The sequence below is a fragment of the Nomascus leucogenys genome, chromosome 14 (assembly GCF_006542625.1).
Source record: "Nomascus leucogenys isolate Asia chromosome 14, Asia_NLE_v1, whole genome shotgun sequence".
Classification (NCBI taxonomy): domain Eukaryota; kingdom Metazoa; phylum Chordata; class Mammalia; order Primates; family Hylobatidae; genus Nomascus; species Nomascus leucogenys.
This window is the reverse complement of record NC_044394.1, coordinates 20291831-20317311: the sequence shown is the minus strand read 5'-3', so window position 1 is coordinate 20317311 and position 25481 is coordinate 20291831. Positions and strand designations below refer to the sequence as shown.

The 25481-nt window shown below is 39.5% G+C and overlaps 1 protein-coding gene across 2 annotated transcripts in view; it reads left to right on the top strand.

The window, feature by feature from the left end:
- The window catches only part of PNPT1 (polyribonucleotide nucleotidyltransferase 1), a 56513-nt gene that overhangs the window by 8443 nt on the left and 22589 nt on the right, over positions 1-25481 (top strand). For both annotated transcript variants that reach the window (XM_030827628.1, XM_030827629.1), the window contains exons 5-15: positions 1122-1171; positions 4010-4073; positions 4167-4214; positions 5122-5235; positions 11857-12043; positions 12966-13017; positions 13636-13693; positions 17065-17161; positions 17916-18018; positions 23430-23500; positions 25252-25288. In XM_030827628.1, coding sequence (XP_030683488.1) covers positions 1122-1171; positions 4010-4073; positions 4167-4214; positions 5122-5235; positions 11857-12043; positions 12966-13017; positions 13636-13693; positions 17065-17161; positions 17916-18018; positions 23430-23500; positions 25252-25288 — 881 coding nt within the window. The remainder of the gene's footprint in view (positions 1-1121; positions 1172-4009; positions 4074-4166; positions 4215-5121; positions 5236-11856; positions 12044-12965; positions 13018-13635; positions 13694-17064; positions 17162-17915; positions 18019-23429; positions 23501-25251; positions 25289-25481) is intronic.

Here is a 25481-nt window from a genome sequence, read left to right as displayed (position 1 = left end):
TAACATAGAGGCATTCATCTTCTCTGATATGCCTATGTTAGCATCTCTTCTCTTGCATCTGTGTTCTACAGTGTCTTAAGTTTTCCTTCATAGCATTAATACCACCTAAGATTATTCACTCTTTCTCTTCCCTCACTCAAATGTGGGCACTACGAGAGAAAAAAGCTTTTGTTTCTTCACTGTTGAATCCCTAGTACCTGTTATACTGCTTAGCACAGAATAGGCATTCAATAAATATTTTTTGACTAAATGAGTAAATCTCTATTGAGCATGTGAATTTTTTGGCCCATACCTCTACTCTGTTGAATCTGTTCCTCGTACATTTTTTCATGTTCAGAATAGTAATTCCTAAACATTACATTCATCAGCTACTGAAATATGTCCATAATCTTTCAAATCGTTAACATCCCTACATATTGTGGGATCATATGCAATTTATAGCTCTTCTACCCAGAAATTGCTTTTTTTTGAGATGGAGTCTTGCTCTGTCACCCAGGCTGGGGTGCAGTGGCACGATCTCGGCTCACTGCAACCTCTACCTCCCGGGTTCAAGTGATTTTTCTGCCTCAGCCTCCTGAGTAGCTGGGATTACAGGCGCCCACCACCATGCCTGGCTGATTTTTGTATTTTTAGTAGAGATGGGGTTTCTCCATGTTGGTCAGGCTGGTCTTGAACTCCTGACCTCGTGATCCGCCCGCCTCAGCCTCCCAAGTGCTGGGATTGCAGGCGTGAGCCACTGCGCTGGGTCAGAAATTGCTATTTTATGTATATTTATATACAGTCTTCAGACACAAAGTAGCAAGGAAGCATTTTCTTTTGGCCTGCTATTGGTCTTAAGTCTCTTTGCTCTGCTTATATATGTAACTGTTGCCTGTGGAACCAGAATGAAAAATTGCTCCCCAATCTTTATTGTTAATGTGCTCCTTCTGTGTTTGTTTTTGTTGTTAGGGCATGGTATGTAATAATGGAAGCACTGACATTTATCTGTGTCCCTCTTAGTAAATCAGTCCAAGGGGATTTTTCTTGAAAACATTGAATGGCTATCTATATTAGTTCAAAAGTTTTGAACTGTAAAGCAACTCTGTCACTATGGTTTAATGTCTTTTTTTTTCTTTTGGCAGATCGTTCAATTAGACCGCTCTTTCCAGCTGGCTACTTCTATGATACACAGGTAGATTCTGCTTTAGGTTTTTTAGTTGCCAGATCAATCAAAAATTACTTAATGAATCTCTGTAATATTTCCTAAACTAAACATTATAAAGAATATAAGAATTTTTTATGATACTGTTATATTTTACATTAAGTTTTTGAAAAAAGATAGTACTTTTTTTTTTTTTTTTTTTTTTTTTTTTTGAGACAGAGTCTCACTGTGTCGCCCAGGCTGGAGTGCAATGGCACGATCTCCACTCACTGCAACCTCCACCTCCCAGGTTCAAGTGATTCTCCTGCCTCAGCCTCCTGAGTAGCTGGGATTACAGGCACGCACCACCGTGCCCAGCTAATTTTTGTATTTTTAATAGAGACCGGTTTTCACCATGTTGGTCAGGCTGGTCTCGAACTCCTCACCTTGTGATCCACCCCCTCCCCCCGCCTTCGGCCTCCCAAAGTGCTAGGATTATACGCATGAGCCACTGTGCCTGGCGAAAAGATAGTACTTTTAAAAAGCTAACATTTATTCAGTGTCTGTTTGAGTTGACACCCGAATCTGAGTAGGAGTTAGCCAACCAAGGTGTGTCAGGGAAGCATTGAAAGCCCAGAGGCAGGAAAGAAATTAGTGAGTTTAAAAAGAAGATCAGCGTGACTAGAGTGAGTGGAGACCAGATCAGGCTGGGAATAGGACAACCAACGTAACTAATTTTTATTACCTAATTTTATTGCTGGATCCTCTGAACCTCTACTTTATTATATGTTAATACTTTCTGAATAATATTTTTTTCAGGATAATGACACATATACTTATGTAACCATTTCATTCATTTGAAATAAATAAATACACCTTGCGAATATGCCTTTGCAAGAATATCACAGCCTCAGCCTCAGGAAGTTTTTTTTGTGTTTTTTTTGTTTGTTTGTTTTGTTTTGAGTCAGGACCTTTGTTGCCCAGGCTGGAGTACAGTTGGCATGATTATGGCTCACTGCAGCCTCAAACTCCTGAGCCCAAGTGATCCTCCCAACTTAGCCTCCTAAGTAGCTGGGACTACAGGCACAAACCACTATACCCAGCTAAGTTTTTTTGTTTTTTGTAGAGAGGGGGTTTCACTATGTAAGCCAGGCTGGTGTCGAACTCCTGCTTTCAAGTGATCCTCCTGCCTCAGCCTCCCAAACTGCTGGTATTACAGGCATGAGCCACCACACCCGGTCAGGGAAGTTTTTTTCTTAAGTGCATGACATGGGCACATTATTGCAGTATAAAGTTCGTTTCATCTATGCTTATAAACAGAAAATTTTTTTTTTTTTGAGACGGAGTCTCTCTCTGTCACCCAGGCTGGAGTGCAATGGTGTGATCTCGGTTCACTGCAATCTCTGCCTCCCAGGTTCAAACCATTCTCCCTGCCTCAGCCTCCTGAGTAGCTGAGATTACAGGTGCCCGCCACCACATCCGGCTAATTTTTTTCCATTTTTAATAGAGACGGGGTTTTGCCACGTTGGCCAGACTGGTCTTGAACTCCTGACCTCAAGTGATCCCCTGCCTCAGCCTCTCAAAGTGCTGGTATTATAGGCCTGAGCCACTGCACCTGGCCAACAGAAATTGTTTGTTTGTTTGTTTTTTGAGATGGAGTCTCGCTCTGTCGACCAGGCTGGAGTGCAGTGGCGCAATCTCGGTTCACTGCAAGCTCCGCCTCCTGGGTTCACACTGTTCTCCTGCCTCAGCCTCCTGAGTAGCTGGGACTACAGGCACCTGCCAACATGCCCAGCTAATTTTTTGTATTTTTTTTTAGTAGAGACGGGGTTTCACCATGTTAGGCAGGGTGGTCTCGATCTCCTGACCTCGTGATCTGCCCACCTCAGCCTCCCAACATGCTGGGATTACAGGCACGAGCCACCGCGCCCAGCCTTGTTTTTTTTTGAAACGGATTTTCGCTCTTGTTGCCTAGGCTGGAGTCCAATGGCGTGATCTCAGCCCACTGAAACCACTGCCTCCGGGTTCAAGTGATTCTCCTGCCTCAGCCTCCCTAGTAGCTGGGATTATAGGCATGCACTACCACGCATGGCTAATTTGTGTGTTTTTAGTAGAGACGGGGTTTTGCCATGTTGGCCAGGCTGGTCTTGAACTCCTGACCTCAAGTGATCCTCCTGCCTCGGCCTCCCAAAATGTTGGGATTACAGGCGTGAGCCACCATACCTGGCCTAGAAAATATTTTTATATGATAGAAATAGCTAACATTTACTGAATACTTGCAACATGCGAGGACTGTGATAAGTGCTTTACCTATGATATTTATCTAATTCTCATAGGAACCCTTTGGGAAGATGCCATTATTTTTCGCATTTATTTATTTATTTAGAGACAGATTCTCACTCTGGCACCCAGGCTGGAGTGCAATGGCGCGATTCAGCTCACTGCAACCTCTGCCTCCTGGGTTCAAGAGATTCTCCTGCCTCAGCCTCCTGATTAGCTGGGACTACAGGCACCAGTCTCTACACCAGCTAATTTTTGTCTTTTTAGTAGTGACAGAGTTTCACCATGTTGATCAGACTAGTCTCAAACTCCTGACCTCAGGTGATCCGCCCTCCTCAGCCTCCCAAAGTGCTGAGATTACGGGCGTGAGCCACCACGCCTGGCCTGTTTTTCCCTTTTAAAGATGAGGAAGCTTTTGAGGTTTAAGTAATTTATCTAATGTCAAGCATTTGGTTAAATGATAGCCAAAATTAAGAGGTTTGGCTACAAAGCCCCTGCTTTTAGCCATACAGTGCTCTGGTATTTTAGGCCAAGATGTTAACCTAAATGATAACGCTTCCAAATCAAACAGATTATTTTAAGTGCTTCAAATTTTTTCCCTTTTACCAGGTTCTGTGTAATCTGCTAGCAGTAGATGGTGTTAATGAGCCTGATGTCCTAGCAATTAATGGTGGTAAGTATAAAAGTAGGGATTAAAATTATCAGTGTTGATTTTTTTAAAGCAATGAAATTCTAATTTCAGCCCTTATTTTTCTCCTTTTTTAAGCTTCTGTAGCCCTCTCATTATCAGATATTCCTTGGAATGGACCTGTTGGTAAGTTAGGATTTAAAAGTAAGAAATCATATGTATATTTTTTTCATTAAGTAGTAGTGACCGTGTTACAGCAATGGCATATGGCTCTGATTTATAACCTCTTCATGAATTAAACTAGATGACATTCTAAGTCTCCTTTCAGGTCTTTCAGACATTTTCATCCTTGTCTTGGGTTCTGTTTCTAATAGCATATGTTACAGTGTTACAGATTTTATGTCCCTAGATATTTTGACCTCATAATTGCCTCTTTCTGTTAGAGGACTTCTTTTTTTTTTTTTTTTTTTTAACTGGGAAATTATCAGAGTATATACTCCTTCAGCATGAAATTAATGTAACTTACGGCTGTTATAAGTTCATAATCATGCAATATAAAAATGGCTCATTGAGTAAATAATTATCAAGTGTCCTAGGCAGAGCAGGCCCTAGCAATACAACGATGAAAGATGCAGTTCTTGCTTTCAGCATAAAGGAGACAGATAATTATTTATAATCAGTGTTATTATAAAGACATAGAGTGCTAAGAATATGATAGAGAAGAGCAGGTTTGATTTTGTGTGGTCAGGTTGTCAAGGAGGGCTCCTCAGAGTAGTCATTGTGTAAGCTGAACCTTAGTAGGATCTGGTGTTAAGCATTTGCCTTAGAGAGGATACTGACTAGACCAGGGGACAAACGTGAGCAGAATCCCAGAGGTGTGGAAGAAGTGGTATGTTTGAGCAATTCAGAGTGGTCCAGTGAGGCCAGAAGGTAGGGTGGGGTAGGATGTTCTGTGGGTCTTAAATACCATGGTAGAAACACGGATTTTATTCTGTGGTCACAATCAAAGATGGGGTTGAAGCCATGACTGGAATAATGTCTTGAAAACTGGGAATTTCCATTAAATAGTTGCCAATATTCTAATACATTTCAGGGGCAGTACGAATAGGAATAATTGATGGAGAATGTGTTGTTAACCCAACAAGAAAAGAAATGTCTTCTAGTACTTTAAATTTAGTGGTTGCTGGAGCACCTAAAAGTCAGATTGGTAAGTTGTTTTAAATACCACATTTGTTCTGGATTTTACTTTCAAGTTCTGGCTTCTTAAACTGAATTTAATCTCTGTGTATGTTTTGTTGGTAGCCATAAAAATTTTTGTTATGTTTTGTCTCTGTCCTATTTTTGTAATGTTTTATCTCTGTCCTATTTTTGTAGTGCTCTTGCTTCGTGTCAAATGATACCTAAAATTACAGGATTGTATTCAATTTTATTTAAAATATACAAAAATATTTACCAAGATCATTTCAGTAATTATTTTTAGACTAAATTTTAATTAAAATTATTAAAATTATAACTAATTTTTAGTCTAAAAATAATTTCAGTAATTATGTTTAGACTAATAAGTTATTAGTCTAAATAACTTAGTTTAAAAATAGAAGTTCTAAGTCTGGTAGTAACCATTTTATTAGTTTAAATATTATAATTTAGCTATTTCATTCTAAGTCTGCTTGGTATCCTCTTAAGAAGTGACCCATTTCTACTAGGTGGAAAACTGGTAATAAAATAGAAGAAATGCATTGACCATGGGCCATTTTCACTTACTCCTTGTGACAGAAATGTCATACTTGCATACTTGCATACGAAAATCAGGTCCTTGTTCTGTGGAAGGAAAATGGGCTTTAGCAGTCAGAATGACCTGGATTTGAAACCTGTCTCTGCCACTATAATCATGTGATCTTGGACAAATTATTTAAGGACTTTTATTGTTGGTTTATTCTACTATGTGATGTTTGATGTGTGGGACTTTTTGACATAGGGTCTTCTGATGGGGGAACATTTTGATGAAACAAAACTATTCAAATTTTACTGCTTTTTTGTACAAGTAATATGTGAAACATCTCATTTCCAGCTTCTTCTTCTGGTATGTTAGCCAGTGATGAAGTTAAAATTAGGTTCTGTAAGTTAGAAAAATCCCCACATATTAGTTGGGGGTTGTGTTGTCGAACCAAATAAATAAGACTTAAACAAGATGGAAACTTTGTTTTTCTCTCAGGTAAAAGAAATTCAGAGGTGGTAAATCTAGGACAGTGATAGTGGTTACATGACATCTTCAGAAATCTAGATTCCTTTCAGCTTTCTCCTCTGCTGTCCTCAAGATGTGGCCTCATCTTCATGCATATGAACTGGCATGAAGAGCTCTGGCCAACTTACCTGACTTATAGGCAGGAGGAAGAGAAAAGAAGGGAATAGCAAAAAGGTGTGTGGCAGTTGAGTAAGTCAACCTGCGTTTTAAGCAACTTTCCCAGAAATCCCCACACAGCAGTTTCTATTTACATCTCATTGAGCAGAACTGTGGCACATGACTATACCCTTGAGTGCAAGCGAGGCAAGGAAATGATTTTTGTATTCTGCCTCCAGAAGGTGGGATTAGTACTGTGAGTAACTATCAAAATGTAGAGACGATATTCCAAAGAATGGGGAAGCCGTGAATAATAGATGATGTCTACCTCATGTTTGAGCATCTCGGAGCCTTGAGCAAAGTATTGGTTTCCTGTTCATCTGAATTTTTGCTGAAAGTTACGGCGTTCGTTTATTCACTATTAGTAAACTAGTCTTATTACTTTACAGGGTAGTTACGAAGATAAGAGTCAAGATTTGCAAAGTGCCCAGCATGTTACTGGTACCTAATAAGCATACAGTTAATACCTGCTATTATCATTAAGACACAGAAGTGGCCGGGCGCGGTGGCTCACGCCTGTAATCCCAGCACTTTGGGAGGCCGAGGCAGGCAGATCATGAGGTCAGGAGATCGAGACCATCCTGGCTAACACAGTGAAACCCTGTCTCTACTAAAAATACAAAAAAATTAGCCGGGCGTGGTGGCGGACACCTGTAGTCCCAGCTACTGGGAGGCTGAGGCAGGAGAATGGTGTGAACCCGGGAGGCAGAGCTTTCAGTGAGCCGAGATCGCGCCACTGCACTCCAGCCTGGGCAACAGAGCGAGACTCTGTCTCAAAAAAAAAAAAAAAAAAAAAAAAAAAAAAACAGAAATAAACCTGCTGCTAATTGGTCATATAGCCACTATCTGCCTTAGAGTTTGAACCCTTCTAATTGTTAAGTAGACATTAGAAGAATGAACTAATAATCTTTTTTTTTTTTTTTTGAGACAGTCTTTCTCTGTTGCACAGGGTGGAGGAGTACAGCAGTGCGATCTTAGCTCACTGCAACACTGCCTCCCAGGCTCAAGTGATTCTCCTGCCTCAGTCTCCCAAGTAGCTGGGATTATAGGCGTGCACCGCCACGCCCAGCTAATTTTTGTATTTTTAGTAGAGACGGGGTTTTGCCATGTTGGCTAGGCTGGTCTCAAATTCCTGGCCTCAAGTGATCTGCCACCAAAAGTGCTGGGATTATAGGCGTGAGCCACCGCACCCAGCAGAACCAAGGAATCTTTGCTGCACATATGGCATGCCATAGAAACCCCACAGGCTGACTTCCAGCTGGCTCTTCTCACCTGTTGCTTTCAGGAGGGAAGAATGAGACTCTAGAGTGCATAAATTTCAGAGAGTAGTCTTGGGTAGAGGGAGACTGAGAGTGATTCAGAACCAACCTGTAAGGAGATGGTTTTCAGGAATTACCAGCCTCCATTTTATGACTTTTGCATCACTATTTCCATGCAGCTATTCAGCCAGCTCTCTCTGCTTTCATAAAGATGCATCAAATATGTATTTTAACCCCTTGTTTACCTGTTAAAGTTAACATTGGGTCCAAGTGAAATACCACCATCATGGAACTTCCATGATACAAAAATACAAAAAAGTAATTGCTACTATTTCATTATTAAAATATTTAGTCATTTAGTCATCCAAATCTTTTTTTTTTTTTTTTTTTTTTGGAGACCAGGTCTCTCTCTGTTGCCCAGGCTGGAGTACAGTGGCACAATCTCGGCTCAGTGCAGCCTCCGAGTCCCAGATTCAAGTGATTGTCTTGACTCAGCCTCCTGAGTAGCTGGGATTACGGGTGTGCACCACCACACCTGGCTAATTTTTGTGTTTTTAGTAGAGACAGGGTTTCACCATGTTTATCAGGCTGGTATCAAACTCCTGACCTCAGGTGATCCACCGGCCTAGGCCTCCCAAAGTGCTGGGATTGCAGGCGTGAGCCACCACTCCCAGGCAGTCATCCAAATCTTTACAGTATAATCTTATAAGGCAAGAATAATTACTCCATGCTGTCAGCTGCTGGATAACTTCAACACCAACATTCTGAAAAGTACCATTTAGATGCTTGTTTTCAACTGGTATATTTAATATCACTATTATTTCTGTATGTGAGAAGATATGTCAGGAAAAAGTATACCAGTAACATATTTTTAGAAGATATTTTGGGTCTAGAATTTATAGCTTCTTCTTTTTTTTTTTTTTTTTTTTGGTTGAGATGGAGTCTTACTCTGCCACCCAGGCTGGAGTGCAGTGGCGCGGTCTCGGCTCACTGCAACCTCCACCTCCAGGTTCAAGCGATTCTCTTGCCTCGGCCTCCCATGTAGCTGGGACTACGGTGTGTGCCACCACACCTGGCTAATTTTTTAATTTTAGTAGAGATGGGGTTTCAACATGTTGGCCAGACTGGTCTCAAACTCCTGACCTCAGGTGATCCACCTGCCTCGGCCTCCCAAAGTGCTGGGATTACAAGAGTGAGCCACCATGCTGGGCCTATAAGCAATCATTTTGACAAGCTTTTATGTTTAAATTTTTAGCATCGATGGCAGTGTTGTCCAGTAGAACTCTGCAGTGAAGGGAATGTTTTATATCTGATCATGTGGCTACTTAGCACTTCAGATGTGGCTAGAGTAACTGAGGAACCAAAATTTTAATTTTGTCTAATTTTAAATAATTTAAATGCAAGTAGCCATATGTGGCTAGTAGTTACCATATTGGACAGCACAGCTCTGTAGACTCAACTGTAAGGAGTGTTCTTTCTTTTTTTTTTTAAGGCAGTCTCACTCTGTTTTCAAGCTGGAATGTAATGGTGTGATTATACATCACTACAGCCTCAAACTGTGGAGTTCAAACAATCCTCTGTCCTCAGCCTCCTGAGTAGCTGGGAATCCAGGCACATGTCACCACACCTGGCTAAAGGAATTTTCTTAGAAAGTATTTTTTAAAAGGAATTGCATTAAAGTTTAATGAGTGAAAACAAAATTTATTTGGGGGGTAACCATTTTTCTTTGTCATATTCTATGTTTTTAAGTTTACCATTATTTTTATTAGATATAGCGTCTCATTATATTGCCCAGGCTAATCTCCTGGCCTCAAGCAATCCTCCTGTCCTGGCCTCCCATAGCACTGGAATTACAAGCATGAGCCCCATGCCCAGCCATATATATATATTTTTTAATCTGGTTCTCAACTCTTCTCAACTCTGTTGTCCAGACTAGAGTATGAGTATAGTGGCGTGATCATGGCTCACTGTAGCCTAGCCTCAAACTGCTGGCCTCAAGTGATCATCCTGCCTCAGCCTCTAGAATAGCTAGGATTACAGGCACACCACCACAGATGAGTTTTTTATCTTCTAGCTTTTATTTTTTTAGGGACAGGACCTTGCTGTGTTGCTCAGCCTGGTCCCAGACTCCTGGCCTCAAATAATCCTCCCACCTTGGCCTCCCAAAGTACTGGGACAATAGGCATGAGCCATCACACCTGGCCACATATTTCATTTTTAAAAGCAATTTATTGAGATATAATTTACACCCATTAAATGAATTTTTAAAAATCTCTGGTTTAATCCTGTCAAAGTGAGAGGATATCCTGGAAATACAGATGAGAAAAAGAATGTAGCCATCTCAGTATCATGGTATCAGAAGAAATTTCTTCAGGCCTGGTGCAAAATATGGAAACCTTATTTCCCTTTACCCTCTCCCATTTGGAATGCAATTGTTATCATTTTCTTCTACAGTTAGAACCATATCAGGCAGTGTTACAATTTTTGCTTTTGCTTCAACTGTCAAACATAATTTAGAAAACTCAAGAGGGAAAGAAAAGCTTATTGCTCTGTATTTACTCTTTTTCTCTCTTTATGTATTTATTTATTTATTTATTTATTTTTGAGATGGAGCCTCATTCTGTCGCCCAGGCTAGAGTGCAGTGGTGTGATCTCAGCTCACTGCAACCTCCACCTCCTGGGTTCAAGTGATTCTCATGCCTCAGCCTCCTGAGTAGCTGGGACTACAGGTACCCACCACCACGCCTGCCTAATTTTTTTGTATTTTTAGTAGAGACAGAGTTTCGCGATGTTGGCCAGGCTGGTCTCGAACTCTGACTTCAGGTGATCTGCCCACCTTAGCCTCCCAAAGTGCTGGGATTACAGGTGTGAGCCACCAGGCCCAGCATCTATATTTATTCTTAGTTTGCATACTGATTTTCTTTCCTTTCTAACAGTCCACGATGTCTTCTCATATTTTTTCATTTCTGTTTAGAAAACTTCCTTTAGCTATTTCTAATGCAATAGAAGAAATCATATTGGCCTGGCGTGGTGGCTCACGCCTGTAATCCCAGCACTTTGGGAGGCTGAGGCAGGCGGATCACAAGGTCAGGAGATCAAGACCATCCTGGCTAACATGGCGAAACCCCATCTCTGCTAAAAATACAAAAAAATTAGCCGGGCGTGGTGGCGGGCGCCTGTAGTCCCAGCTATTCAGGAGGCTGAGGCAGGAGAATGGCGTGAACCCGGGAGGCAGAGCTTGCAGTGAGCCGAGATGACGCCACTACTGCACTCCAGCCTGGGCGACAGAGAGAGACTGTCTCAAAAAAAAAAAAAAGAAAAAAAAGAAAAAATTGTATTATTCACTCCTTTAGTTGGCTTACTTGAAACAGGATCACTGCAGAGATTTCCCCATCTGTGCAAGAATTAGACAATGTGAGAATTAATTGTTAAACAGGAAATATTTATTAGATTCCTATTGTGTTACATATTTTTACATTTTATTTAAAATATGTATTGCCAGGGGTGGTGGCTCACGCCTGTAATCCCAGCACTTTAGGAGGCCAAGGCGGGCAGATCACGAGGTCAGGAGATCGAGACCATCCTGGCTAACACAGTGAAACCCCGTCTCTACTAAAAATACAAAAAATTAGCTGGGCATGGTGGCGGATGCCTGTAGTCCCAGCTACTCAGGAGGCTGAGGCAGGAGAGTGGCGTGAACCTGGGAGGCAGAGCTGGCAGTGAGCTGAGATCGCGCCACTGCACTCCAGCCTGGTCAACAGAGTGAGACTCCGTCTCAAAAAAAAAAAAAAAAAAGTATTAAAAACAAATGCACTTGTATACTTTAAAAGATTTAGTTTTTATTTTATGTGACTTACAGTTCAGTAAAACTTACTTTTAAAATAAATACATAATTTCTTTTTTTTTTTTCTGTTTCATTTTTTATGGGAAATCCCTCCTTAAACTTAAGGAGAATATAAACCTAAATACAGATATCAAGGTGTCTTTATTCATTTACCACTGCTTACATTTTGGAAGTATGTTGATTCTGAGGAAAGAAATCAAGGTGGATCTATCACTAAGAAGTAAAATTGATCCATAATATTTATGTCATGTCATGGTATTTGAAAATGTTGTATTACTGAGAGCTTCGATGGCAGTCATTTTTTTTTTTTCTTTTTCCTTTAAATAGTCATGTTGGAAGCCTCTGCAGAGAACATTTTACAGCAGGACTTTTGCCATGCTATCAAAGTGGGAGTGAAATATACCCAGCAAATAATTCAGGGCATTCAGCAGTTGGTAAAAGAAACTGGTGTTACCAAGAGGACACCTCAGAAGTTATTTACCCCTTCGCCAGAGATTGTGAAACATACTCATAAGTAAGAACATCTGTGCAAATGAAAATATGAAATTGTCATCAGATTTAATTTCCTCATGGGAGAGAAACTTCCCATGGAAGCACTGCCCATGCATTACTTCATAAATAGCACTTTTCTGTTTTAAGAGTCATTCCCATAAATATCTGTTTACTCATAAATAGCTAAATATCTGTTTACTTCATAAATAGCACTTTTCTGTTTTAAGAGTCATTCCCATAAATATCTGTTTACTCCCTTAAGAAGGATAAGCCCACATCACTCTTGTAAGACCTCACTTTGAATCTGAAATGAAAGAGTGTGTTTACTGGTCAAGATTCAGGTAATCACCACATCTCTCCACGTCTGGGAAAAAGAGAATAAAACATAAGATATTTGAATATTTAAGGAGACTGTTGGAATTCTCAAAAAGAAATCAGATGTAATCACTGTTTCATGCCCAGTGCTTAGAACGTTAGGCAGACACTCAGTAAATGTAAATGAATCACTGGAAAATTGTTTTATTTGAAAAAATTGAAAAGGTTAATACTTTCCCTTAATGTCAGTTGCACAGCCATGAGTTGGAAATTAAATTAACTCTTCCTAGCAAAAGAGTTTCATGTGATAATGGAGCCTAAATGGGTAGAATGAAGAAAGGAAGAGGTTAAAAAGTATGTGAAAGGTGAAATTAATTGAACAATTAAGAAGAAAAGAACAGGATACCACATGTGGTTTCCCCTGAGAGGGTGGGAGAAAGAAATGTGTTCTATACCATAAATAGTAAACAGATTAGCAATGATAAATAGCAATATAAACTTTATTTCTTTCTGAAGTATTTATTAAAGTTTTAGCTGATTATTATTAAATATTTCAGTTTTGTTTATAATAGAAACTGCCTCATGTTTCCAGATATTATTATGCTAACATTTATTTTGTGCTTAAATAGACTGGCTATGGAGAGACTCTATGCAGTTTTTACAGATTACGAGCATGACAAAGTAGGTATACCTGAGTTTTGTCTTCTATAATTGCCCTAGGAAAACATTTTTGTCATAACTCATGTAATTTTCTTTATGAATGCTAGTCCTATTTTTATTAAAAATCTCTAAATGAAAAGCTAACAAAAGCCTAATTGTTTCTCCATTCTTTTGTTTTGTTTTGCTTTTGAGACAGAGTCTCTCTCTGTCGCCCAGGCTGGAGTGCAGTGGCGTGATCTCAGCTCACTGCAACTTTCGCCTTCCAGCGATTCTCATGCCTCAGCCTCCCAAGTAGCTGGGATTACAGGTGCATGCCACCACACTCAGCTATCTTTTGTATTTTTAGTAGAGATGGCCATGTTGGCCAGGCTGGTCTTGAACTCCTGGCCTCAAGTGATCTGCCCACCTTGGCCACCCAAAGTTCTTTTCTTTTTAATGTAAGTTTTAGGGGAATGTAAAAATGTATTTAAATGAATTAACATATAGTATTTGTCATAAATCAAGAACCAATTCTAATATTTTAAAGAATATTAAAGAAATCTGAATAATTCACAGTGTGTTCATTGTATAATAATTAGAAAACAGAAATATTAAATGTTGTCATGTATATGTGATAACTGAACCTCAACTTTCTTTTAGGTTTCCAGAGATGAAGCTGTTAACAAAATAAGATTAGATACGGAGGAACAACTAAAAGGTAAATTTCATTTCATTTTATTTTATTTTTTTTTTTGCTGAGGGCAGGTTTAATAAGGCATGGCCCGAATCTTGCTTCTTGGGATTAAAGGTCAAAGAGGAAAGGCATCACATCTGTAAGCAAAGAAGAATTCAAAGGACTTTGAACTTTACAGCTGCTGTTCCCTAGACCTAGAATGCTCTCTCATAGCAGGTGGTCTTCTTCTAACCCAAGGTTCAAATGCCACCTCTTCTCCAAAGCCTCCCCAAACTGTTTTGGGGAAAGAGGAAGTCTCCTTTGCACAGAACCGCTATTACTATGTTTTTTTTAATTTTAAAAGCATTAAAAGAAATAATAGACTTTTTTTTTTAACTTTGGTTGAAGATCTCAAATAAATGTTACTCTCATTGCTTCTCAGCTTTATTTTCAATAAACTTGTAATAATGATAGCTCACAGGGTTACTGGTAAATTAACTTCTATGAATGTAGCTAGCACTACATTTGGTGCAGAGTAGGTACCTAGTAAATGTTGAATGTGAATGTTCCTGATCTTTTCTGAATCAAACTCTTACCATACAAGAAATGTAACCTGGTATCTTGTCATTTGAAAACCCAAATATAGTATTTAAAATTCTTGAGTTCTTGATCTGTGAAATTGCAGTGTTAATAATACCTGGTTTATGGGGATTACATGAGTGAATCATTTACATCTGCACCTGCCACACAGTAAGTGTTCAATAAATGTTAACTGATGCTATTCTTAATACCTAGTGGAATCATAAGATACAGAACTTAGGTAATTTAGCTCTCCAGTAATTATTAAGCAAAGGATCTTACTGTATAATATCAACCTCTGGCCAGGTGTGGTGGCTCACGCCTGTAATCCCAGCACTTTGGGAGGCCGAGGCAGGTGGATCACGAGGTCAGGAGATCGAGACCATCCTGGCTAACACGGTGAAACCCTGTCTCTACTAAAAATACAAAAAGTTAGCCGGGCGTGGTGGCAGGCGCCTCTGGTCCCAGCTACTCAGGAGGCTGAGGCAGGAGAATGGCATGAACCCAGGAGGTGGAGCTTGCAGCGAGCCGAGATCGCGCCACTGCACTCCAGCCTGGGCGATGGAGCAAGACTGTGTCTCAAAAAAATAAATAAATAAATAAATAAATAATAATAATAATATCAACCTCACACAAACTGAATATAAATGAAGTATGACATAGTTTTTGTTAATTTTTCTAATAGACAAATATACTCTCACATGAATATTTATTTTAAGATAAAAAACTGGCCAGGTGTGGTGGCTCATGCCTGTAATCCCAGCACTTTGGGAGGCCAAAGTGGGTGGATCACTTGAGGTCAGGAGTTCAAGATCAGCCTGGCCAATATGGTGAAACCCCATCTCTACCAAAAATACAAAAATTAGGCAGGCGTGGTGGCAGGCACCTGTAATCCCAGCTATTCGGGAGGCCGAGGCACGAGAATCGCTTGAACCTATTAGGCAGAGGTTGTAGTGAGCTGAGATCACCACTGCACTCCAGCCTGGGCAATAGAGCAAGGCTCCATCTCAAAAAAAAAAAAAAAATGCTGTTAGCATGGATACTAAGGCCATTAATTGTAATTGTCATTGAATAAGTTTAGTCCTTTCTCACTACATTTCATCCTATTTGGTAAGAAAGAAATTTTATAGCGAATATTGTCTTATTTTAAAAGAAAAGTGACTTTTTGTTTGTATTATACATAGTAGAATATCTTCACGACCCTCTGGGTTGATAGGATATTTTAAACGTTTTGGTACTGATTGTTTTCCTTTCCAAGTACAACTCAGTTAAAGCAGAAAAGATATTAAAGTCTAATATTAAAAATTATTCTTATCTGAGGAAGATGCAATCTAATATATCTTTCTACGACCATTTCTTGTGTTTTGGTTACTTTGAAGTTATGTTTAATAAACCATACACATGAGAGAATAGTACTTAAAACTTGGCATAAATTAATTGATAGGGTAGAATAGTTTAACATCTAAACCCTAAGCTAAAAATAAAATAAAACCATAAGCCTTTGAGGCTGACAGATCTGTATTCAGGTTACAGCTGTATCAGTTACTACCTGTGTGGTCTCAGGCAGTTTACTCCACCTCTTTGTTTTTTATTTATTTATTTTTTTTAAACTCATTGGTTATCTCTTACACAGTACTTCACCCCTTTAAGCCTCAGTTTCTTCTTCTGTAGAATGGGAATAATAAAATTTAGTTCATAAGTTACTATGAAAGTTAAAAGCATTAAAAAACCAATAAAGTGCCTGGCTCATGAAAGCATTCGACAAATATTAGATAGAAAACAGTTTGTAGGGATTTATAATATATTTTTAAAATTTTTCCCCAATTTGCAGATTTAGATTAAAGGCAAAAGAGTGAGGGTGTCTACTCTTAAAACTGTCAGTTAGGCCGGGCACGGTGGCTCATGCCTGTAATCCCAGCACTTTGGGAGGCCAAGGCAGGCGGATCACCTGAGGTCAGGAGTTCGAGCCCAGCCTGACCAACATGGAGAAACCCCATCTCTACTAAAAATACAAAAATTAGCCAGGCGTGGTGGCACATGCCTATAATCCCAACTACTAGGGAGGCTGAGGCAGGAGAATTGCTTGAACCCAGGAGGCGAAGGTTGCGGTGAGCTGAGATCATGCCATTGCACTCTAGCCTGGGCAACAAGAGCGAAACTCCATCTCAAAAAAAAAAAAAAAGACTGTCAGACCTTTTCCATAAAGGTTGGCTGGATTCTTCTGGTAACATAATAGAAAAGGGAACTAATGGGCCGGGGGCATTGGCTCACGCCTGTAATCCTAGCACTTTGGGAGGCCGAGGCAGACAGATTGCCTGACTTCAGGAGTTCAAGAGCAGCCTGGGCCACATGGTAAAACCCTATCTCCACTAAAATACAAAAAAATTAGCCAGGCGTGGTGGTACGTGCCTGTAGTCCCAGCCACTCAGGATGCTAAGGCAGGAGAATTGCTTGAACCCAGGAGACAGAGGTTGCAGTGAGCCAAGATTGTGGCATTGCACTCCAGCCTGGACAACAGAGCAAGACTTTGTCTCCAACAAAAAAAAAAAAAAAAAGAAAGAAAAAGGAACTGATTTCAAAGCACTGTCATTCAGTCATTCAGGTAGAAAGCAAACTAAGTTCACAATATCAACACAGTTGTGGTACTTGGTACTTGATGTGTCACAGTTGGTTGAGAACATTTAATTTATCTACTTTGTTTGCCTGAGGACTAAATGTTCAGAGTCATCTCCCTTGGTTGATTCCTGTAGTTAGTTGATTTTATGCTATGAACTTTAGAGAAATCCTATTTCCTAAAAAAGTAAAAATCTTTGTTTTGGTTTGTCTTTTTTCTATAGAAAAATTTCCAGAGGCCGATCCATATGAAATAATAGAATCCTTCAATGTTGTTACAAAGGAAGTTTTTAGAAGTATTATTTTGAATGAGTACAAAAGGTAAGCATACCCTTTTTTGTTGAAATTGAAGTATGCACTGTCTCTGCAAGTTGTCTTGAAAATGGAAACTTGATCAAAGAAAGTTTGTTTTTTTTCAAGTGAACAGTAAAGAATTATAATATTTGCTGTATAAATGGACACCTATTGAAGAAAAAGTACGTGATATGTGACCATCTGTCTTGGGCCTGGTGTGTAAAGCAGTGTCTGCCAGCCCTGACTGCACTTCAGGATTACCTGTAGAGGTTTTTTGTTTGTTTGTTTTTTTGAGACAGAGTCTCACTCTGTCACCCAGGCTGGAGTGCAGTCTCGGCTCATTGCAAGCTCCGTCTTCCGGGTTCACGTCATTCTCCTGCCTCAGCCTCCCGAGTAGCTGGGACTACAGGTGCCCACCACCACACCCAGCTAATTTTTTGTATTTTTAGTAGAGACGGGTTTCACCGTGTTAGCCAGGATAGTCTCGATCTCCTGACCTCGTGATCCGCCTGCCTCGGACTCCGAAAGTGCTGGAATTACAGGCGTGAGCCACCGCGCCCGGCCTACCTGTACAGCTTTTTAACAACACAGGAATATAGGTTCAACTTCAGACAGTCTGATTAAGTGATATTCAGGATAGTGCTCAAGTATCTATTATTTTTTAAAGTTCCACAGGGGATTATGATACACAGCTGAGATTGAGAACTTCCTGGGAGAGATAAAGACGTGATTTTTCTGTTTCCAGCATTACTTCATGTACTTATTTCCTATATCACTATAGGTGCGATGGTCGGGATTTGACTTCACTTAGGAATGTAAGTTGTGAGGTAGATATGTTTAAAACCCTTCATGGATCAGCATTATTTCAAAGAGGACAAACACAGGTAATTTATATAAAAAGCTCTAATTATTTGCTGAATTAAGATTGTTTAATTAGATCTAATAGAAGTACATTAGTAGATGCTGTAGGTTTTGTCATATGGTATATATTATTTATTTAAATTAATATCTGGCAATTCTTGTTTGTTTTGTTTGAGACAGGTTCTTGCTTTGTCACTCAGGCTCCAGTGCAGTGACACAATCATAGCTCATTGAAACCTCTAACTCCTGGACTCAGGCGATCCTCCCACCTCAGCTTCCTGGGTAGCTGGGACCACAGGCGTGTGCCACTATGCCTGGTTAATTAAAAACTTTTTTTTGTAGAGACAAGGTCTTACTACGTTGCCCAAGCTGGTCTCAAACTCTTGGCCTCAAGCAATCCTCCTACCACAGCCTCCCAGTGTTCTGGGATACAGGCATGAGCCACCACGCCTGGCCTTTGGTGTGTTTTCTATGTAATTTTCACAGTTTTTTTGAGGTATAATTGCTATTCAATAAACTATGCTGTTTAAAATGTATGATTTGGTAACTTTTCACAAGTATGCAACTGAGAAACCAGCCAAGATAATGAACAGGCCAGGCATGGTAGCTCACACTTGTAATTCCGGCACTTTGGGAGGCCCAGAAGGGAGAATTGCTTGAGGCCAGGAGTTCAATGTTGCAATAAGCTATGGTCATGCCATTGCACTCCAGCCTGGACTACCGAGCAAGACCCTGTCTCTTAAAAAAATTTAAAAATGAAAAAGATAATGAACATATCAGTTACCCCCAAGAGTTTCCTCATGCCTTTTTGTAATTCCTTCTTCCTGCCCCCTACCTCCTCAAGAGACTACTGATCTGCTTTTGTCACTATAAATTAGTTTGCATTTTCTAGAATTATCTGGTATTTCTGTTGTATCTTTCTTTTAATATTGGGTATACAAAATTGAGTAACTCAGACTCCACTTTATGGCATATTGTCATTGCTGACCTGTTCAAGGCCCTCATTTGTTTTCTGCATTTAGCCTCTACAGTTCTATACTTTTTCTATTCTTTATTCTTTACATAGGCACCCACTCTTGTATTTAACAGGTAGCCTTCTGGTTCTCCTTCTGTTCGTTTATTAATATTTACCTACATCTGTATTCATTGTTCTGTGTACCATATTATGTTTTATACTCCTTTCCCACATTGTTTCTTTAATTCTATCAATCCGATAGGTACCAAGTAGTAACTTTTTGCTTTAATTTGTATTTTCCTGATTACTAGTGAGGCTCAGCATTATTTATATAACAGCCAGTCAACATGGTCACTGCATAAACCATGCCCTGGGGAACTGCACACCTCCAGGGCACTATTTCACATGGATGTTGTCCCCTAGAGTTGTGCAGTGTGGTGGCCCTGCCTCAGGTTTGCCCTTTTATGAATTTTCTGTCCATATCCTTTGGCCAGTTTTTCTTTTTTTAATATGGTTTATTGTATTTTACCTGCTGTTTTGTAGTAATTTCTTAAGTGTTTTAAATATTAATTCCTTTTGGTAACAAACTTTATATATATATGTTTCTTTTATTTATTGCCTTTTAACTTTGCCTGCGGTAGTCTACTATGTTTCGAGTAAATCTGAAAACTTTAGTTCTGATATAAATTCTTCTGTACCTCAGTTACAAAGTTACTCACCTACTTTTTCTATTAGCTTTCTAGTTTTAGCTGTCAAATTTAGACCATTAATCGATCTTTGAATTTATTCCTACACGTTGTATGAGATGAAAACCTCCATAGTGAGCCAATTTTACATTATTTACTAATACTTTATTTTTCTCAATGACTTGTGATGTCACCATATGGTAGTCAAAGTTTATAAATACATTGTTAAACTATATCCTTTTTCATTGTTATGTGAATTTTCTGGGCCACTGTCAAACTATTTTAATTATTATGATTTAGGGGTATATTTCAATATCTGAGAAGCAAGCCATCTTCCCTGTTTGTTTAATCCCCTCAAAATTATCTTAAAATTTAGATACATTTGTTCCTTTATTTGAATTTTAGTATTATATCAAGTTCTCAAAATATCCTTCTAGGATTTATAATTATAATTGTACTAAATTTTTATATTAATCTGAGAGAAGAATGATACTTTTATAATTTAAGCTATAGTCTACAATGAATATAGTCAGTGTCACCTTTGATTCAGGTTTTCTTTTATGCTCTTTAGTCAAGTTTTTAAAATACCTTTATAAAGATGTTCTGCATACTTTTGTTGTCCATTGTGACAATCTCTGGCTTTGTAACTGTAGTACTTAGTCCATTCATGTTAAATTTAATCATTGATGTGATTGAATTTACTGTCATTTTATTATTTGTTTTTCTTTTGCCCTTCTGTGTTTCTCTATTTTTTACTTTCAGCCTTCTTTTTGAATGAATTGAATAGTTTTTATAATTTTATTTTAATTTGCCTATTTATTTTTTAGCTGTACCTCTGAATTATTTTCCAGTGATTACTATAGAAATAACAGTATACATCCATAACTTCTCACAACTTTTTATTTATATATTTTAAAAAATTTTTGTAGAGTCAGGGTTTTGCCATATTGTCCAGGCTAGTCTTGAGTTCCTGGGCTCCAGCAGTCCTCCTGCCTTGGCCTCCCAAGGTGCTGGTATTACAGGCATAAGCCACCATCCCAGGCCCTCACAGTCTTTTTAGAATTAATTTTGTACCACTTAACATAAAATGAAGAAACTTTGCAACCATTTAGGTGCATTTCCTGCCCCTTCTATCCTTTATATTGCAGTTGTCTTATCAGTTACATCTACATGTGTCATAAACCCCCACAAGGCAGTGTTATAACTTTCATACAATCATGTATTTTAAACAAGTAATAAGAAAAAGGCTTTTATATTGGCTCACGTATTTACCATTTCTGGTGCTTTTTATTCCTTTCTGAAGATCCAAGGATGGATCCAGTATTATTTCCCTTCATTCTGACAAGACTTCCTTTAATATCATCCTATGAGTTTTCTTTTTTGGGACGGAGTCTCGTTCTGTCGCCCAGGCTGTAGTGCAGTGGCGTGATCTTGGCTCATGGCAAGCTCTGCCTCCCGGGTTCACGCCATTCTCCTGCCTCAGCCCCCTGAGTAGCTGGGACTACAGGCGCCCGCCACCACGCCCAGCTAATTTTTTTGTATTTTTAGTAGAGACTGGATTTCACCATGTTAGCCAGGATGGTCTCCATCTCCTGACCTCGTGATCTGCCTGCCTTGGCCTCCCAAAGTGCTGGGGATTACAGGCGTGAGCCACTGCACCTGGCCCATCCTATGAGTTTTCTAATAACAAATTATTATCTTTCGTTTTTCTGAAATGTCTTTATTTTGCCTCTGTGTGCAAAGAATCTTTTTGCTGGTATAGAAATTCTGGGGTGAGCCTTTTTTTCTTTTAGCACCTAAACTTGTTTCAGTGTTTTCTTTTTTTTTTTTTTTTTTGAGACAGAGTCTTGCTTTGTCGCCCAGGCTGGAGTGCAGTGGCGTGATCTTGGCTCACTGCAAGCTCTGCCTCCTGGGTTCATGCCTATGCCATTCTCCTGCCTCAGCCTCCCAAGTAGCTGGGACTACAGACGGCTGCCACCACGCCCGGCTAATTTTTTTTTTTGTATTTTTTAGTAGAGACAGGATTTCACCATATTAGCCAGGATGGTCTCCATCTCCTGACCTCATGATTCGACAGTCTCGGCCTCCTAAAGTGCTGGGATTACAGGCATGAGCCACCGCGCCCAGCCGTTTCAGTGTTTTTTGTTCTCCATGTTTTTCTGATGAAAAGGACCCATTCAAATCATTGTTCCTTATCTATTATTATTTTTTTCATGTGGGTGCTTTCAAGATTTGCTCCTTATCTTTGGTTTTCAGCATTATGATTGAAACGTGTGGTTTCCTTTGAATTTATCCTGCTAAAAGTATCCTGAGCCTAAATCTGTACATTGATGTCTTTCACCAAACTTGAGAATTTTCATCGATTATTTCTTCAAATATTTTTTCATGCCTCATTCTCTCTCTTCTTCTAGAATTGCAACTGCACATGTTATTCTTTTGATACTATCCCATAGGTCACTGCAACTATGTTCTCTTTCCTCTCTTCTGCAAATTGGGCAATTTCTGTTCATTCATCTTCATGCTCACCGACTCTTGCCATCTCCTTTCCATTATGAGATACTAAAGTTTTCAATTCTAGAATTTCCACTTATTCTTTTTTATGTCCTTTGAGTATAGTTATAATAGCTGTTAAAAATCTTTTGTCGCCGGGCACGGTGGCTCACACCTGTAATCCCAGCACTTCGGGAGGCCAAGGCGGGTGGATCATGAGGTCAGGAGATCAAGACCATCCTGGCTAACACAGTGAAACCCCATCTCTACTAAAAATACAAAAAAATTAGCTGGGTGTGGTGGCACGCACCTGTAGTCTCAGCTACTCAGGAGGCTGAGGTAGGAGAATCGTCTGAACCCAGGAGGTGGAGGTTGCAGTGAGCAGAGATCGCGCCACTGCACTCCAGCCTAGGCGACAGAGTGAGACTCCGTCTCAAAAAAAAAAAAATCTTTCGTCTGCTAATCCACCATATTAATCAACTCAGAATCAGCCTCCATTCCTGGTCTTTCTTCTTGAGAATGGGCCCTGTTTCGTGTTTCATTGTAGGTTGTTTTCTGGATGTTGTGAATGATACATTGTAGATTGTCTGGATTATGTTACCTCTCTACAAAGAAGACTGATTTCCTTAATTTATTTTTCTTTTCTTCTTTTACTGAGACGGAGTCTCGCTCTGTTGCCCAGGCTGGAGTGCAGTGGTATGATCTCGGCTCACTGCAACCTCTGCCTCTTGGGTTCAAGCTATTCTTCTGCCACAGCCTCCCAAGTAGCTGGGACTACAGGCACACGCCACCATGCCCAGCTAATTTTTGTATTTTTAGTAGAGACAGGGTTTCACTGTATTGGCCAGGCTGATCTCGAATTCCTGACCTCGTGATCCGCCCACCTCAGCCTCCCAAAGTGCTGGGATTACAGGTGTGGGCCACCATGCCTGGCCTGATTTTTTTTAAATTTTAAGCAGGCAGCTGTATTGGCTGAACCTGTATTGAGGCTTCCTCAGCATACTGTCATACATAGTTCTTAAAAATATTGCTTTCTCTTCCTGCCTTCCTTCCCCAGCATTCCTAGAGCAGTGCTTTACATATGTAGTCTATGTGATGTTAGAACTTTGGATTATTGAGGTTTACACATAGTATGAATATTTATAGAATAAATAAGTGTTTACTGCAGTTAGTAGTATGGCAAGCTTTGTGTAGGATGTACTTATCTCATTTTTTAAAGAGTTAGTTGGATTCTTCAAGTATTTTTGGTTTTCATCTTTGTGGTTAGTATATTAAAGCCTGAGGATTTCTTTTTCTTTTTTAGGTGCTTTGTACCGTTACATTTGATTCATTAGAATCTGGTATTAAGTCAGATCAAGTTATAACAGCTATAAAGTAAGTTACGTTTTTATGATGTTTGTTGTGTTTTATGATGTTCTATTATGTAATTAAAGCTTATGTGGTATATTATTAATTATTGTTACTTTTTTTAACCTGTGTTTTTGTACTTCATTTTTCTGTTTACATCATCATGATTTCAAAGGATTTTGTGTGTGTGCTAGATTGTCTTCTAAATCACTGATTTGGAACAAATATTAGTAAAGCATTTAATTCTTTAATGTGAGTATATTTAGTTTGTTCTCTGCCTCTAGAATGATTTCTTAGGACAGACTTCCTTGGTAATCTTGAATGGATTGGTTTTTCTATTAGAAACAAGAGAGCAAATGAATACACAAAAGCCCCCATTGCTGAAAGTAATCTGGAGGCTGTTAATGAAAAACCTTGTTAATGAAAAGCCTTGTCGAATCCCAAGCCACGTTGTGATTTTGTGTTCAGAAATACTTGGCTGTCCTCCTCTGCCCCTAAAAAGTCAACAGTAAAATCATGCTAATCAATTTTGATGATAAGAATCTGTATTACAGGCCAGGCGCGGTGGCTCACGCCTATAATCCCAGCACTTGGGAGGCCAAGGTGGGCGGATCTTGAAGTCAGGAGATCAAGACTATCCTGGCTAACACAGTGAAACGCCGTCTCTACTAAAAATGCAAAAATTAGTGAGGCGTGATGGTGGGCACCTGTAGTCCCAGCTACTTGGGAAGCTGAGGCAGGAGAATGGCATGAACCCGGGAGGTGGAGGTTGCAGTGAGCCGAGATTGCGCCACTGCGCTCCAGCCTGGGCGACGGAGCGAGACTCTGTCTCAAAAAAAAAAAAAGAATCTATATTGCAGTCCTCACCAGCATTATCGCATAGAGTCTTGACACTCATAGCCAGTTCTTTATTTTCCTCAGTGCCTAGTAGGGCTACTTCCTGTTCCTGGTTAAGGGTCTCAGAAGACCACAGGGCCCGGCCTTCCTTTTCCTGCTGCCCAACTGATGAGGATAATTCCCAGTAGCCGCTGTAATTGTTTTCCATGTATCTGATAGAATCGACAGTGCAGCTATGTGTGTGAAGGTGGAATGCAGAACACTGGGCTTGGTCAGGGTACCTCCATATATTCTAGTCTTAGGTCTATAACCTGTGTAAATAAAGGGGCACACATCATCACTCAGCCACACTGGCCTTTGGTTTCTATTTCTTGTCAAATGAACTGGGCCAGTGACCTGCTATAATCCTCTCTGGCTCGCAAACTCTGTGATTCCTTTAGTCCTCTGAAGGAGTTTGGTTTTTAGATTTCTTTTTCGAAAGCTACAGTTTATGATCATGCAGATTTTGCCCCATCCCAGGACTTTTTCTTCATTTCACATATTGACTGGCAGAAGCATTGTAGCTCTGAGATTTAACTAAGGTGGGTATAGCATTTAGGATTCTCTCAGTAGTTATTAATGCTTAAAAATACATCTATTGTCTTAGTATTCAAATCTGGATATTTAAGGACTTATATTTAAAGTAAAATTGGTTTCCTAAATCTGTACAATTCATTCATAAGCCCAGAAGAAAATATCATCTCACAATCATCCTTCTAATCAATTCTTTGGTTTTCAGTTTCAGTCTGATTTTTCATTAACACCTAGTTCTTTTGTAAAATCCCCTTAAATCTGTTTTAGTTGTGTTTTGAATAAATTGTATTTGATTAAATAAATTGTTTTGAATAAATAAATATGTTTTTTCCCTATGATGTTTTTAATATTATGCCTTTTATTTTTAGTGGGATAAAAGATAAAAATTTCATGCTGCACTATGAGGTAAGGTGAATTTTTTTCCTCAAAATTTTATTTTATTTATTTTTGTGAGACAAGGTCTCACCCTGTTGCCCAGGCTGGAGTGGAATGGTGCAGTCTCAGCTTACTGCAACCTCTCCCTCCCAGGCTCAAGACATCCTCCCGCCTCAGCCTCCCAAGTAGCTGGGATTACAGGCTTCTGCAACCACAATTGGCT